The 14,437-nt window shown below is 46.9% G+C and overlaps 1 protein-coding gene across 2 annotated transcripts in view; it reads left to right on the top strand.

The window, feature by feature from the left end:
- The window catches only part of LOC110536972 (tyrosine-protein kinase JAK2), a 69,838-nt gene that overhangs the window by 46,508 nt on the left and 8,893 nt on the right, over positions 1-14,437 (top strand). For both annotated transcript variants that reach the window (XM_036936927.1, XM_036936928.1), the window contains exons 6-18: positions 237-528; positions 827-946; positions 1,206-1,363; positions 4,248-4,359; positions 4,578-4,764; positions 5,340-5,464; positions 7,269-7,403; positions 7,623-7,710; positions 11,799-11,926; positions 12,466-12,604; positions 12,903-13,054; positions 13,540-13,690; positions 13,977-14,110. In XM_036936927.1, coding sequence (XP_036792822.1) covers positions 237-528; positions 827-946; positions 1,206-1,363; positions 4,248-4,359; positions 4,578-4,764; positions 5,340-5,464; positions 7,269-7,403; positions 7,623-7,710; positions 11,799-11,926; positions 12,466-12,604; positions 12,903-13,054; positions 13,540-13,690; positions 13,977-14,110 — 1,921 coding nt within the window. The remainder of the gene's footprint in view (positions 1-236; positions 529-826; positions 947-1,205; positions 1,364-4,247; positions 4,360-4,577; positions 4,765-5,339; positions 5,465-7,268; positions 7,404-7,622; positions 7,711-11,798; positions 11,927-12,465; positions 12,605-12,902; positions 13,055-13,539; positions 13,691-13,976; positions 14,111-14,437) is intronic.

Raw genomic sequence — 14,437 nt, 5'->3', positions numbered from 1 at the left:
TCCACTCCACCCCCGCCTCACTCCACTCCACCCCCGCCTCACTCCACTCCATCCCCGCCTCACTCCAATCCACTCACTCCAATCCACCCCGCCTCACTCCAATCCACCCCAGCCCATGTTCTTAAAATCTGTATTGTGTTTGTTGTATCACATAATTCAGCTCTTTGCTGCTATTGATACTTGTATGTAATGGACCCAATTGTAACTAAACCAATTCTTTCACCTTCGCTCCCTAGCTATAAGTCGTTCCTGCCCAAGGACATACGTGCCCATATCCAAGAGTACCACTTTGTGACCCGGAAGAGGATCCGCCATCGCTTCAGGAAGTTCATCCAGCAGTTCAGCCAGTGTAAAGCCACGGCTCGTGACCTCAAGCTCAAATACCTGGTGAACCTGGAGACGCTGCACCCAGCCTTCTACTCAGAGTGCTTCCGTGTCACTGAGTCCTTGGAAGGAGAGGTCACCATCGTCGTCACAGGAAACAACGGCATCCAGTGGTCCCGGGAGGAGGATAAGGAGGCAGACAAGGTAGGGGGAGTAGTAGCGTTCTCTTCTCTATTCTTCTTTCACTCTCTCTTCCTTTTTATTCTTGTTCCTTGTTCTCCTCGTCTTTTTCTTTCGTATTTTTCCTTCTCGTCTTCTCCTTTTATCTTTCTATTTTCTGAAAGCACATATGACCTGTTGAGACAACCACAAAGGGGCTAGAGTTAGTCATGTGTTCAAATAGTCTCCTGTAATAATGTCATAGAGAGTCAGAGAAAGGATGTTTGAAACGGTTGTGCATTCAGGGTGGCTGCTACTACTCTTACTCTCTCTCTCTCTATAGGGTTTCCAGACGTACTGTGATTTCCCTGAAGTTATTGACATCAGCATCAAACAAGCCAACAAGGATGGCTCTATCGAGAGTCGCATCGTCACCATCAACAGACAGGACAGTCAGACTCTGGTACGATGACTCTGCTAACCTCATAACTCAGACAGGGACAAGGACATAATTTGTGTCTGAAATGACAAGCTATTTCCAATATAGTGCACTACTTTTGAGCAGGGCCATAGGGCGAAGTGCACTTTGTAGGGGAACAGGGTGACATTTTAGACTCAGACCAGCTGTTATGTTAGATCAGAACAGGAACATTTCATGTATTATGTGTAACAGAGGACTGATCCACCCCTCCTCTTATCCTCCATCTCTCTCTGCTACACAGGAGCTGGAGTTCCGTTCCCTGTCGGAGGCTCTGTCCTTTGTGTCTTTGGTGGATGGCTACTACCGGCTCATAGCAGACGCTCACCACTTCCTGTGTAAAGAGGTGGCGCCCCCTAGGCTGCTGGAGGCCATTCAGAGTTACTGCCATGGTCCAGTCTCGTAAGTCTAGACTAGGCACATATACTGTACAAACACAAGAACATCCACACACACATAGACACGTGTACTAGGGGTGTGTGGCTCAGCAGGTTTGTTCACCCGCACGCAATTGCGAATAACCCATCCGCAACCGCCCAACCTATATGTGATAACATGACAATTTGAGGCCTGCACCCTAACCCGCTAATATCGAAAATGCACAACAGTTGGCTAGTCGGAGACGGCGTAACGATTTGATAGGGGGTGCAGGACTTGTTTTGCCTGATATGTTAGATATGTTGCCCTAGAAGACTAAATAAACTCTTTAGGTGTCCGCATGCTTCCCATGCGAAACAGTTCGGTAGAGTTTGGGTAAATATTATGACGTTTCTGTTTGTTTTGGACTTCGGTTAGCGTTTTTTCGGCTGTTCGGACACACATTTATCTGGAGGCAAGCCGAAGTTCGGAGCTGAAGTCTTGCGTCCCTTCGTCGGTGATTGGTCAACAGTAGGGATTCTTCAATAAATTATGTGTTGTCATTCAACGAGAGACGACTCGTTTTCATGCACAGTTTTTCATTAAGAAATACTGCACCAAACGTCTTAGTTAGATGTAAAAAAAAATAAAAATAAATTGCGCAATTAAGATCTCTTCGGCAAAAACTTTGAAGTTAATGACAGATTGCTTGAGTTATCTTAGATTAATTGTGACTATTTTAAGGAAGTGTATACTGGCTACGGTGTTTCAAAATAGACAAACAGTACTATTGCCGCTTTTTAAAGGTTCTTCAAGGGAAGGTATTTTAAGGGAGCATGCGAGGACACTTGTTTGGCTAGCCGACTTCGTAAACGAGACAACATGTTTCTGATTAGATTTCAGTTCAGCTTGGATGCATATTTAATGTGGTTGAAGTACTATCAGTGTTTATGATGCTGATAAATATAGCACCTCTACAGACGGTATCTAACTGACCATTCACATTCTCTCAAGATACTGAAATAAATAAATCATATTTCTCCACTCCTGTTCCCCAGTCAAAATGTAGCCTACATTTGGTGTATCATTTTACAGCAATAAATGTTTAATTCTGCAGGAGTTAATGTTAAGGCAATGTGAGAGGTTATAGACCTACAGTCAGAGTCCAGATTTCAGTTTCCATTTTACCCATCTGAACAGTAGGCTACAGTTCCCTTGACCTGTCATTGGCCTATTTGAAGTCCGATCTTGTGACTGTTGAATTTGTATAGCGCCTCACAATCACCACACAACACTGTTATCATCCTCTTGTACCACTTCACCAAATCTTTCCAAAACATTACTTTCTGGTCCTCCTTTCTCTTTATTTTCAACTCTACATTTCACAGCTTTTCTCTTATTGAAGTAAACTCCGACATCGTCCTTTTTTCGCTGAACTTTTTCTGCCCGTTCCCAAAAGCATTTGGTGATTGGCGTGTCGGCTATTTGGTGATTGGCGTGTCGGCTATTTGGTGATTGGCGTATAGGCTATTTGGTGATTGGCGTGTCGGCTATTTGGGGATTGGCGTGTAGGCTATTTGGTGATTGGCGTGTCGGCTATTTGGGGATTGGCGTGTCGGCTATTTGGGGATTGGCGTGTCGGCTATTTGGGGATTGGCGTGTCGGCTATTTGGGGATTGGCGTGTACGTTATTTGGGGATTGGCGTGTACGTTATTTGGGAATTGGCGTGTAGGCTATTTGGGAATTGGCGTGTAGGCTATTTGGGGATTGGCGTGTAGGCTATTTGGGGATTGGCGTGTAGGTTATTTGGGAATTGGCGTGTAGGCTATTTGGGAATTGGCGTGTAGGCTATTTGGGGATTGGCGTGTAGGCTATTTGGGGATTGGCGTGTAGGTTATTTGGGAATTGGCGTGTAGGCTATTTGGGAATTGGCGTGTAGGCTATTTGGGGATTGGCGTGTAGGTTATTTGGCGATTGGCGTGTAGGCTATTTGGGGATTGGCGTGTAGGTTATTTGGGGGATTGGCGTGTAGGCTATTTGGGGATTGGCGTGTTGGCTATTTGGGGATTGGCGTGTTGGCTATTTGGGGATTGGCGTGTCGGCTATTTGGGGATTGGCGTGTCGGCTATTTGGGGATTGGCGTGTAGGCTATTTGGGGATTGGCGTGTAGGCTATTTGGGGATTGGCGTGTAGGCTATTTGGGGATTGGCGTGTAGGTTATTTGGGGGATTGGCGTGTAGGTTATTTGGGGGATTGGCGTGTAGGCTATTTGGGGATTGGCGTGTTGGCTATTTGGGGATTGGCGTGTCGGCTATTTGGGGATTGGCGTGTCGGCTATTTGGGGATTGGCGTGTCGGCTATTTGGGGATTGGCGTGTCGGCTATTTGGGGATTGGCGTGTAGGCTATTTGGGGATTGGCGTGTAGGCTATTTGGGGATTGGCGTGTGGGTTATTTGGGGATTGGCATGTAGGTTATTTGGGGATTGGCGTGTAGGTTATTTGGGGGATTGGCGTGTAGGCTATTTGGGGATTGGCGTGTTGGCTATTTGGGGATTGGCGTGTTGGCTATTTGGGGATTGGCGTGTAGGTTATTTGGGGATTGGCGTATAGGCTATTTGGGGATTGGCGTGTAGGCTATTTGGCGAACGTACTGTCAGGCTCTAAAGTTTAGGCTTAAGCACTAATGGCAGATCGTCTAAAATAATTCCATGTAGCCTATAGATATAAATTGCACATTTATGCATTTTTAAAGGCAGTGTCTTCTGTTTTTATTCAACCCGCCCTTCATCCACACAAATTGTCATGACCCTAAACCCGTTTGTCCCACGGATATAACCCCGTCAACCCCCTCATCACTAACTTGCACATATATACGCACGCACAGTACGACCATGACCGACCATATCTGTCCTGTCTCTCTATCCTCAGGATGGACTTTGCTATCGGTAAGCTGCGGCGGTCTGGGAATCACAAGGGTCTGTACATCCTCCGTAGCAGCCCTAAGGACTACAACAAATACTTCCTGTCTTTTGTAGTGGGCGTGAGTATAATACCATATAGGTTGTTGAAAGACATGGTGCTATGTGTGTTTAGTCCAGACCCTTCAGTGTTTCCAGATCTGAATGGGTCTGGATAGGTATGCAGGCGTACCGGTGCAGCTTTCACCATACTGCTAACACCTTACATATCTACACACTTTGAAGGGTAAGGACCAATAAGGAGTGGTAGGGTGCATATCTGATCTGTGTCCCCCTGCAGTGTGACAGCCTAGTTGAGTACAAGCACTGCCAGATCGTGAAGACAGATCAGGGAGACTACATCCTCTCTGGGGCCACGAAGAGTTTTGCTTCTCTGAGGGAGCTGCTCCACCGCTACCAGAAGGAAGCTCTGCGCTCTGACGGATACATCTTCCAGTTCACCAAGTGCTGCCCGCCTAAAGCGAAAGGTGAGGAGGTCAGGGAATAAGGGTCATAGTTGTGTTTTGTGATTAAAACAATATCATAAACTGTGGGCTGACTCAGCTCTCCAGCCACACTCAACACTAAGTCTATATTCTCACAGTAGTTTGATGAACAATGTTGTCATGTTGTGTTGCTACCATGCTGTGTTGTCATGTGTTGCTGCCATGCTGTGTTGTCATGTGTTGCTGCCATGCTATGTTGTTGTCTTTAGGTCTCTCTTTATGTAGTGTTGTCTCTCTTGTCGTGATGGGTGTTTGGTTCTATATTTTTATTTACTGTATTTTTAATCCCAGGCCCCTGTCCCCGCAGGCCTTTTGGTAGGCCGTCATTGTAAATAACAATTTGTTCTCAACTGACTTGCCTAGTTAAATAAGCTGCCTTGTTGACAGCTTTGCACACTCTGTTCAGGGTCTACCTAAGCTGTCCAACTTGTTTTTGTTTAGCGTTTAAAACCTTTTTTGCTGCGGTATGCCCTAATGAATACGACCTATAAAGAATACTAGATGATGTACTCCTAACTCACTTAACGTTCTCGTCTCTGTGTTCCCTGTATCTGCAGACAAGTCTAACCTGTTGGTGTGCCGCAGTAACCAGGGTGCTGAGGTTCCCCTGTCCCCCTCTCTGCACAGACACAACATCAGCCAGATGGTCTTCCACAAGATACGCAAGGAGGATCTTGTCATTGTAAGATTACCTCTCTGTCACTCACTCTCCTCCTCCTTCAGCCATGACTGAAAGGTCCTTTAACAACCCTCTAGACGACACCATTCTGTAAACTTCTGGCCCTTCTTTGGACACTGTGTTAACAACCCTCCAGACGACACCATTCTGTAAACTTCTGGCCCTTCTTTGGACACTGTGTTAACAACCCTCCAGACGACACCATTCTGTAAACTTCTGGCCCTTCTTTGGACACTGTGTTAACAACCCTCCAGACGACACCATTCTGTAAACTTCTGGCCCTTCTTTGGACACTGTGTTAACAACCCTCCAGACGACACCATTCTGTAAACTTCTGGCCCTTCTTTGGACACTGTGTTAACAACCCTCCAGACGACACCACCACCCGTCCAACATCACTACTCTGGACGGTTCTGACTTAGAATATGTGGACAACTACAAATACCAAGGTGTCTGGTTAGAATGTAAACTCTCCTGCCAGACTCACATCAAACATCTCCAATCCAAAGTTAAATCTAGAATCCGCTTCCTATTTCGCAACAAAACATCCTTCACTCATGTTGCCAAACATACCCTTGTAAAACTGACCATCCTACCAATCCTCGACTTCGGCGATGTCATTTACAAAATAGCCTCCAACACTCTACTCAACAAATTGGATGCAGTCTATCACAGTGCCATCCGTTTTGTCATCAAAGTCCCATACACTACCCACCACTGTAACCTGTATGCTCTCGTTGGCTGGCTCTCGTTGGCTGGCCCTCGCTTCATACTCGTCGCCAAACTCACTGGCTCCAGGTCATCTACAAGACCCTGCTAGGTAAAGTCCCCCCTTATCTCAGCTCGCTGGTCACCATAGCAGCACCCACCGGTAGCACGCGCTCCAGCAGGTATATCTCTCTGGTCATCCCCAAAACCAGTTCTTCCTTTGGCCGCCTCTCCTTCCAGTTCTCTGCTGCCAATGACTGGAACGAACTACAAAAATCTCTGAAACTGGAAACACTTATCTCCCTCACTAGCTTTAAGCACCAGCTGTCAGAGCAGCTCACAGATTACTGCACCTGTACATAGCCCACCTATAATTTAGCCCAAACAACTACCTCTTTCCCTACTGTATTTTATTTATTTATTTATTTTGCTCCTTTGCACCCCATTATTTCTATCTCTACTTTGCACATTCTTCCACTGCAAATCTACCATTCCAGTGTTTTACTTGCTATATTGTATTTACCTTGCCACCATGGCCTTTTTTGCCTTTACCTCCCTTATCTCACCTCATTTGCTCACATCGTATATAGACTTGTTTATACTGTATTATTGACTGTATGTTTGTTTTACTCCATGTGTAACTCTGTGTCGTTGTATGTGTCGAACTGCTTTGCTTTATCTTGGCCAGGTCGCAATTGTAAATGAGAATTTGTTCTCAACTTGCCTACCTGGTTAAATAAAGGTTAAATAAATAAATAAATTAACATTCCTATCATGGTGTAATGACCTCTTTCACCTGTGACCTCTTTCACCTGTGACACGGTCACATACACCTGCATGTACCTGCAGACATTGCCACTCACACACATGATAGAGGACTTCAATCAGAGACTGAATTGTTTCTCCTTAGCTGGTTCAGGTGAAATGGTGGCATGAGATCTCAACTATGACATGAATAATGTAGGTTAATAAAATATACATCGAAATAAACACTCAAAAATACAATTGAAATAAGGGGCGGATGTGTTGGCATTAACACGACATGTTTTGGATGACCAGGGGAGAAGATCTCAGACCCGGTGTTCCCTGTGTGTTACAGAAAGACAGTCTGGGTCAGGGGACGTTTACTAAGATCTTCTGTGGCGTGAGGAAGGAGCTGGGAGACTACGGAGAGATTCACCAGATGGACGTCCTTGTTAAGATCCTGGATAAGGCTCACCGAAACTACTCTGAGGTTGGTCGAGAACTCCAGCCAACAACATGTAGTGTTAAGGAGATGGACTTGGGAGTTTTTTTGCATTGGTTCTTGAAAGGGACATGACTCTTCCATTGCAGTCATTTTATTTAGCACAATGTTTTGCCAATGAATGTGTTTATTTTTCTATGTTTGGTTACATTTCCTACGATACAATATTTAACTCAGTCTGACGGCTCTTCTCTCTCTTCGCTCCAGTCGTTCTTTGAAGCCGCCAGTATGATGAGCCAGCTATCCCATAAGCACCTGCTCCTCACCTATGGCGTGTGTGTCTGCGGAGAGGAGAGTAAGTGACATTACCAAACTAAATTATACCTCTCACCGTTTTACCTCTGTTAGCCTCCCTCTACCACCATCCCAACCTTTTCCTCTGTTAGCCTCCCTCTGTCTCCATCCCAACCTTTTCCTCTGTTAGCCTCCCTCCATCCCAACCTTTTCCTCTGTTAGCCTCCCTCTGTCTCCATCCCAACCTTTTCCTCTGTTAGCCTCCCTTCATCCCAACCTTTTCCTCTGTTAGCCTCCCTCTGTCTCCATCCCAACCTTTTCCTCTGTTAGTCTACCTCCATCCCAACCTTTTCCTCTGTTAGCCTCCCTCTACCCCCATCCCAACCTTTTCCTCTGTTAGCCTCCCTCCACCCCAACCTTTTCCTCTGTTAGCCTCCCTCCATCCCAACCTTTTCCTCTGTTAGCCTCCCTCCACCCCAACCTTTTCCTCTGTTAGCCTCCCTCCATCCCAACCTTTTCCTCTGTTAGCCTCCCTCTGTCTCCATCCCAACCTTTTCCTCTGTTAGCCTCCCTCTGTCTCCATCCCAACCTTTTCCTCTGTTAGCCTCCCTCTGTCTCCATCCCAACCTTTTCCTCTGTTAGCCTTCCTCTGTCTCCATCCCAACCTTTTCCTCTGTTAGCCTCCCTCTGTCTCCATCCCAACCTTTTCCTCTGTTAGCCTCCCTCCATCCCAACCTTTTCCTCTGTTAGCCTCCCTCTGTCTCCATCCCAACCTTTTCCTCTGTTAGCCTCCCTCTGTCTCCATCCCAACCTTTTCCTCTGTTAGCCTCCCTCTGTCTCCATCCCAACCTTTTCCTCTGTTAGCCTCGCTCCATCACAACCTTTTCCTCTGTTAGCCTCCCTCTGTCTCCATCCCAACCTTTTCCTCTGTTAGCCTCGCTCCATCACAACCTTTTCCTCTGTTAGCCTCGCTCTGTCTCCATCCCAACCTTTTCCTCTGTTAGCCTCCCTCCATCCCAACCTTTTCCTCTGTTAGCCTCCCTCCATCCCAACCTTTTCTTCTGTTAGCCTCCCTCCATCCCAACCTTTGCCTCTGTTAGCCTCCCTCTGTCTCCATCCCAACCTTTTCCTCTGTTAACCTCCCTCTGTCTCCATCCCAACCTTTTCCCCTGTTAGCCTCCCTCCATCCCAACCTTTTCCTCTGTTAGCCTCTCTCTGTCTCATCCCAACCTTTTCCTCTGTTAGCCTCCCTCCACCCCAACCTTTTCCTCTGTTAGCCTCCCTCCACCCCAACCTTTTCCTCTGTTAGCCTTCCTCCATCCCAACCTTTTCCCCTGTTAGCCTCCCTCCATCCCAACCTTTTCCTCTGTTAGCCTCCCTCCACCCCAACCTTTTCCTCTGTTAGCCTTCCTCCATCCCAACCTTTTCCTCTGTTAGCCTCCCTCCATCCCAACCTTTTCCTCTGTTAGCCTCTCTCTGTCTCATCCCAACCTTTTCCTCTGTTAGCCTCCCTCCATCCCAACCTTTTCCTCTGTTAGCCTCCCTCTGTCTCCATCCCAACCTTTTCCTCTGTTAGCCTCCCTCCATCCCAACCTTTTCCTCTGTTAGCCTCCCTCCATCCCAACCTTTTCCCCTGTTAGCCTCCCTCTGTCTCCATCCCAACCTTTTCCTCTGTTAGCCTCCCTCCATCCCAACCTTTTCCTCTGTTAGCCTCCCTCCATCCCAACCTTTTCCTCTGTTAGCCTCCCTCCATCCCAACCTTTTCTTCTGTTAGCCTCCCTCCATCCCAACCTTTGCCTCTGTTAGCCTCCCTCTGTCTCCATCCCAACCTTTTCCTCTGTTAACCTCCCTCTGTCTCCATCCCAACCTTTTCCCCTGTTAGCCTCCCTCTGTCTCCATCCCAACCTTTTCCTCTGTTAGCCTCCCTCCATCCCAACCTTTTCCTCTGTTAGCCTCTCTCTGTCTCATCCCAACCTTTTCCTCTGTTAGCCTCCCTCCACCCCAACCTTTTCCTCTGTTAGCCTTCCTCCATCCCAACCTTTTCCCCTGTTAGCCTCCCTCCATCCCAACCTTTTCCTCTGTTAGCCTCCCTCCACCCCAACCTTTTCCTCTGTTAGCCTTCCTCCATCCCAACCTTTTCCTCTGTTAGCCTCCCTCCATCCCAACCTTTTCCTCTGTTAGCCTCTCTCTCTCATCCCAACCTTTTCCTCTGTTAGCCTCCCTCCATCCCAACCTTTTCCTCTGTTAGCCTCCCTCTGTCTCCATCCCAACCTTTTCCTCTGTTAGCCTCCCTCCATCCCAACCTTTTCCTCTGTTAGCCTCCCTCCATCCCAACCTTTTCCCCTGTTAGCCTCCCTCTGTCTCCATCCCAACCTTTTCCTCTGTTAGCCTCCCTCCATCCCAACCTTTTCCTCTGTTAGCCTCTCTCTGTCTCATCCCAACCTTTTCCTCTGTTAGCCTCCCTCCATCCCAACCTTTTCCTCTGTTAGCCTCCCTCCGTCTCCATCCCAACCTTTTCCTCTGTTAGCCTCCCTCCGTCTCCATCCCAACCTTTTCCTCTGTTAGCCTCCCTCCATCCCAACCTTTTCCTCTGTTAGCCTCCCTCCATCCCAACCTTTTCCTCTGTTAGCCTCCCTCTGTCTCCATCCCAACCTTTTCCTCTGTTAGCCTCCCTCTGTCTCCATCCCAACCTTTTCCTCTGTTAGCCTCCCTCCATCCCAACCTTTTCCTCTGTTAGCCTCTCTCTGTCTCATCCCAACCTTTTCCTCTGTTAGCCTCCCTCCATCCCAACCTTTTCCTCTGTTAGCCTCCCTCTGTCTCCATCCCAACCTTTTCCTCTGTTAGCCTCCCTCTGTCTCCATCCCAACCTTTTCCTCTGTTAGCCTCCCTCCATCACAACCTTTTCCTCTGTTAGCCTCCCTCCATCACAACCTTTTCCTCTGTTAGCCTCTCTGTCTCATCCCAACCTTGTCCTCTGTTAGCCTCCCTCCATCCCAACCTTTTCCTCTGTTAACCTCCCTCTGTCTCATCCCAACCGTTTCCTCTGTTAGCCTCCCTCTGTCTCCATCCCAACCTTTTCCTCTGTTAGCCTCCCTCTGTCTCCATCCTAACCTTTTCCTCTGTTAGCCTCCCTCCATCCCAACCTTTTCCTCTGTTAGCCTCCCTCTGTCTCCATCCCAACCTTTTCCTCTGTTAGCCTCCCTCTGTCTCCATCCCAACCTTTTCCTCTGTTAGTCTACCTCCATCCCAACCTTTTCCTCTGTTAGCCTCCCTCTGTCTCATCCCAACCTTGTCCTCTGTTAGCCTCCCTCCATCCCAACCTTTTCCTCTGTTAGCCTCCCTCCATCCCAACCTTTTCCTCTGTTAGCCTCCCTCTGTCTCCATCCCAACCTTTTCCTCTGTTAGTCTACCTCCATCCCAACCTTTTCCTCTGTTAGCCTCCTTCTGTCTCATCCCAACCTTGTCCTCTGTTAGCCTCCCTCCATCCCAACCTTTTCCTCTGTTAGCCTCCCTCCATCCCAACCTTTTCCTCTGTTAGCCTCCCTCTGTCTTCATCCCAACCTTTTCCTCTGTTAGCCTCCCTCTGTCTCCATCCCAACCTTTTCCTCTGTTAGCCTCCCTCCATCCCAACCTTTTCCTCTGTTAGCCTCTCTCTGTCTCATCCCAACCTTTTCCTCTGTTAGCCTCCCTCCATCCCAACCTTTTCCTCTGTTAGCCTCCCTCTGTCTCCATCCCAACCTTTTCCTCTGTTAGCCTCCCTCTGTCTCCATCCCAACCTTTTCCTCTGTTAGCCTCCCTCTGTCTCCATCCCAACCTTTTCCTCTGTTAGCCTCCCTCCATCACAACCTTTTCCTCTGTTAGCCTCTCTGTCTCATCCCAACCTTGTCCTCTGTTAGCCTCCCTCCATCCCAACCTTTTCCTCTGTTAGCCTACCTCTGTCTCCATCCCAACCTTTTCCTCTGTTAGCCTCCCTCTGTCTCCATCCCAACCTTTTCCTCTGTTAGCCTCCCTCCATCCCAACATTTTCCTCTGTTAGCCTCCCTCCATCCCAACCTTTTCCTCTGTTAGCCTCTGTTAGCAGTTTTAAGCCCCTTTAGTAGATGTGCTACACTGGTCCAGCTGTAATTTGTTGAATTCTAACCCTTTCAGACATGATGGTGCAGGAATATGGGAAGTTTGGCTCCCTGGATACATACCTGAAGAAGAAGAAGAGCTCTGTGAACATCACCTGGAAGCTAGAGGTGGCCAAGCAGCTGGCCTGGGCTATGCATTACCTGGTAAGACCAATCAATCAATCCATCAATTAACCAATTACCTAGTAAGACACCCTAATCATAATCATCTGGAAGAAGCTCCATTCATAAGGCCCCACACGGTTCACCGATTGGATGCACTCCCTGAACAGTAAATGGTTTTGGAAAGAAGCCGTCTGCTATGTGTCCTGGGTGGTCTAATGGTCAGCGTTGCGGCCTACATCACATATACCAGCGTTTTCATGGGTTCAAATCTGACCCACTCTCCTTGGCTGCGTTTACACAGGCAGCCCAATTCTGATCTTTTTCCACCAATTGATCTTTTGGCCAATCAGATCAGCTCTTTTGCCAATAATTCAGCAAACGATCAGAACTGGCTGCCTGTGTTAAAGCAGCTTATGTGATGCACCCCCCCCTTATCTTTTCCACTTTCTCTCTCCTCTTTGTCCAATAAAACATATTAAATACAACTGAATCTGCTAAGTGGCAGATATCTCCGTAATGGTGTAACTTTTGTGTTCAATCTGCCACTAATCAGTCCGCCATGTTCAATTTAATAACAGGAGGACAAGAGCCTGGTCCATGGGAACGTGTGTGCCAAGAACGTCCTGTTGATCCGAGAGGAGGACAGGAAGACTGGGAACCCCCCCTTCATCAAACTGAGTGACCCTGGAATCAGCATCACTGTGCTGCCCAAAGATGGTGAGTACCGACCCTTGTATTAGTTATTACAAAGATATACTGTACTAAGAAATTGTACTTTACTGAACTTTTGCACGTTGTTTTGCAATACTATGTGTAGACTGTTTGGCTTGGTTACACAGTGACACATGGTGCAAGGCGTCTTGGGGGGTTTGTTCCTAATGTTTTATACACTAAAAGCATACGATGCACAAACAAACAAGAACAGCAGCTCGGGAAGTCAGAAAGGGAGTATATTTAATGTCTGTGTGCTCTGTGTATTCCCATCCCATCGTCCTGTCCTCCACTGTCCCTCCAGTCCTTGTGGAGCGCATCCCCTGGGTACCTCCAGAGTGTTTAGAGGAGGACAGACATCTGACTCTGGCTACAGATAAGTGGGCCTTCGGCACCACTCTGTGGGAGATCTGTAGTGGAGGAGAAAGGCCACTCAGCACACTGGACTGCTCCAAGGTAAGGATTTCTGGAAGTGCAATTAACACTTTTATTTTATGGAATATTTATATATATATAATTCTAATACCATTTAATTTAGTGAGTAATGGTAAGCCTTGTGCGAGCCAGAACGGTCTATAGGGCAGGACTCCATCTCCTGTTTCTGTCTCATTGTTGGTATAGCCCCACTGTAAATTACAGCCAAATATCAAGGTGGTTTTTACAAGCAGGAAATCAAATCAATTTAAATCAAAGTTGAAGATGTCCAACCTGAGGGTTTACTGGTATGTTACAGTATGTTATGTTTAGAGAGACATAGTTGATGTACTGTTCTCTTGTCTGGACACTGGGACTAAAACTGTCTTCTGACATGGTCTTCATCAGGTTATTTGTCTTTGTCTTGTTAAAAAACACTATCCAACTGTCATGCAAAGCATAACAATCCATTATTAGTAAGGTATTAGAGTTCCTCTGTTTATAGTTGACATTATTTTCCTCTGTAGAAACGTCTGTTCTATGAAGACCATCACCAGCTGCCTGCTCCTAAGTGGACAGAGCTGGCCAACCTGATCAACAGCTGTATGGACTATGAGCCGTCCAACAGACCCTCCTTCAGAGCTGTTATCAGAGACCTCAACAGCCTCTTCACACCTGGTCGGTCGTCTCCTCTCTTTCTAGTGCTCTGCAGACTGACAAACATGTCCTTCTAGTCATTTCACTGATGTTGTTCCAGTGGCTCGGTGTGTTGAACCATGGCACTGCCAACGTCAGTTCCATTCTCGCATGGACTGCAACATATACTGAATGTAGGCTGTTAGGTCACTGTCAGTGTTGACAATTCTCTGACACTTTTGGGTAAAAATGTATGCTAGATTAGGATGTATGTATGTTTTGGTTTATTTCCAGAAGGTGTTGATTGTGTCCTGTCTCCCTGCTGCAGACTATGAGTTGCTGGTGGAGAGTGACATGGTGCCCAACAGGGCCAGAGGGTTTGGGTTCCCAGGGGCCTTTGAGAATCAAAACCCTGCTCAGTTTGAAGAGAGACATCTCATCTTCCTCAAGCAGCTGGGCAAGGTTAGACAACACACACGCCACCACTCTCTGTCTCTCACTCACTCTCTGTGTCTCACTCACTCTCTGTCTCTCTGTCACTCTCTCTGTCACTCACTCTGTCTCAATTCAAGGGGCTTTATTGGCATGGGAAACATGTGTTAACATTGCCAAAGCAAGTGAAGTAGATAATATACAAAAGTAAAATGAACAATAAAAAGGAACAGTAAACATTACACTCACAGAAGTTCCCAAAGAATAAAGACATTTCAAATGTCATATATATATATATATATATATATATATATATATATATATATATATATATATATATATATATATATATATATA

Source organism: Oncorhynchus mykiss, chromosome 12, assembly GCF_013265735.2.
Source record: "Oncorhynchus mykiss isolate Arlee chromosome 12, USDA_OmykA_1.1, whole genome shotgun sequence".
Lineage (NCBI taxonomy): Eukaryota > Metazoa > Chordata > Actinopteri > Salmoniformes > Salmonidae > Oncorhynchus > Oncorhynchus mykiss.
Note: the sequence above shows the minus strand (reverse complement) of the source record. Positions and strands in the feature narration are given on the sequence as shown.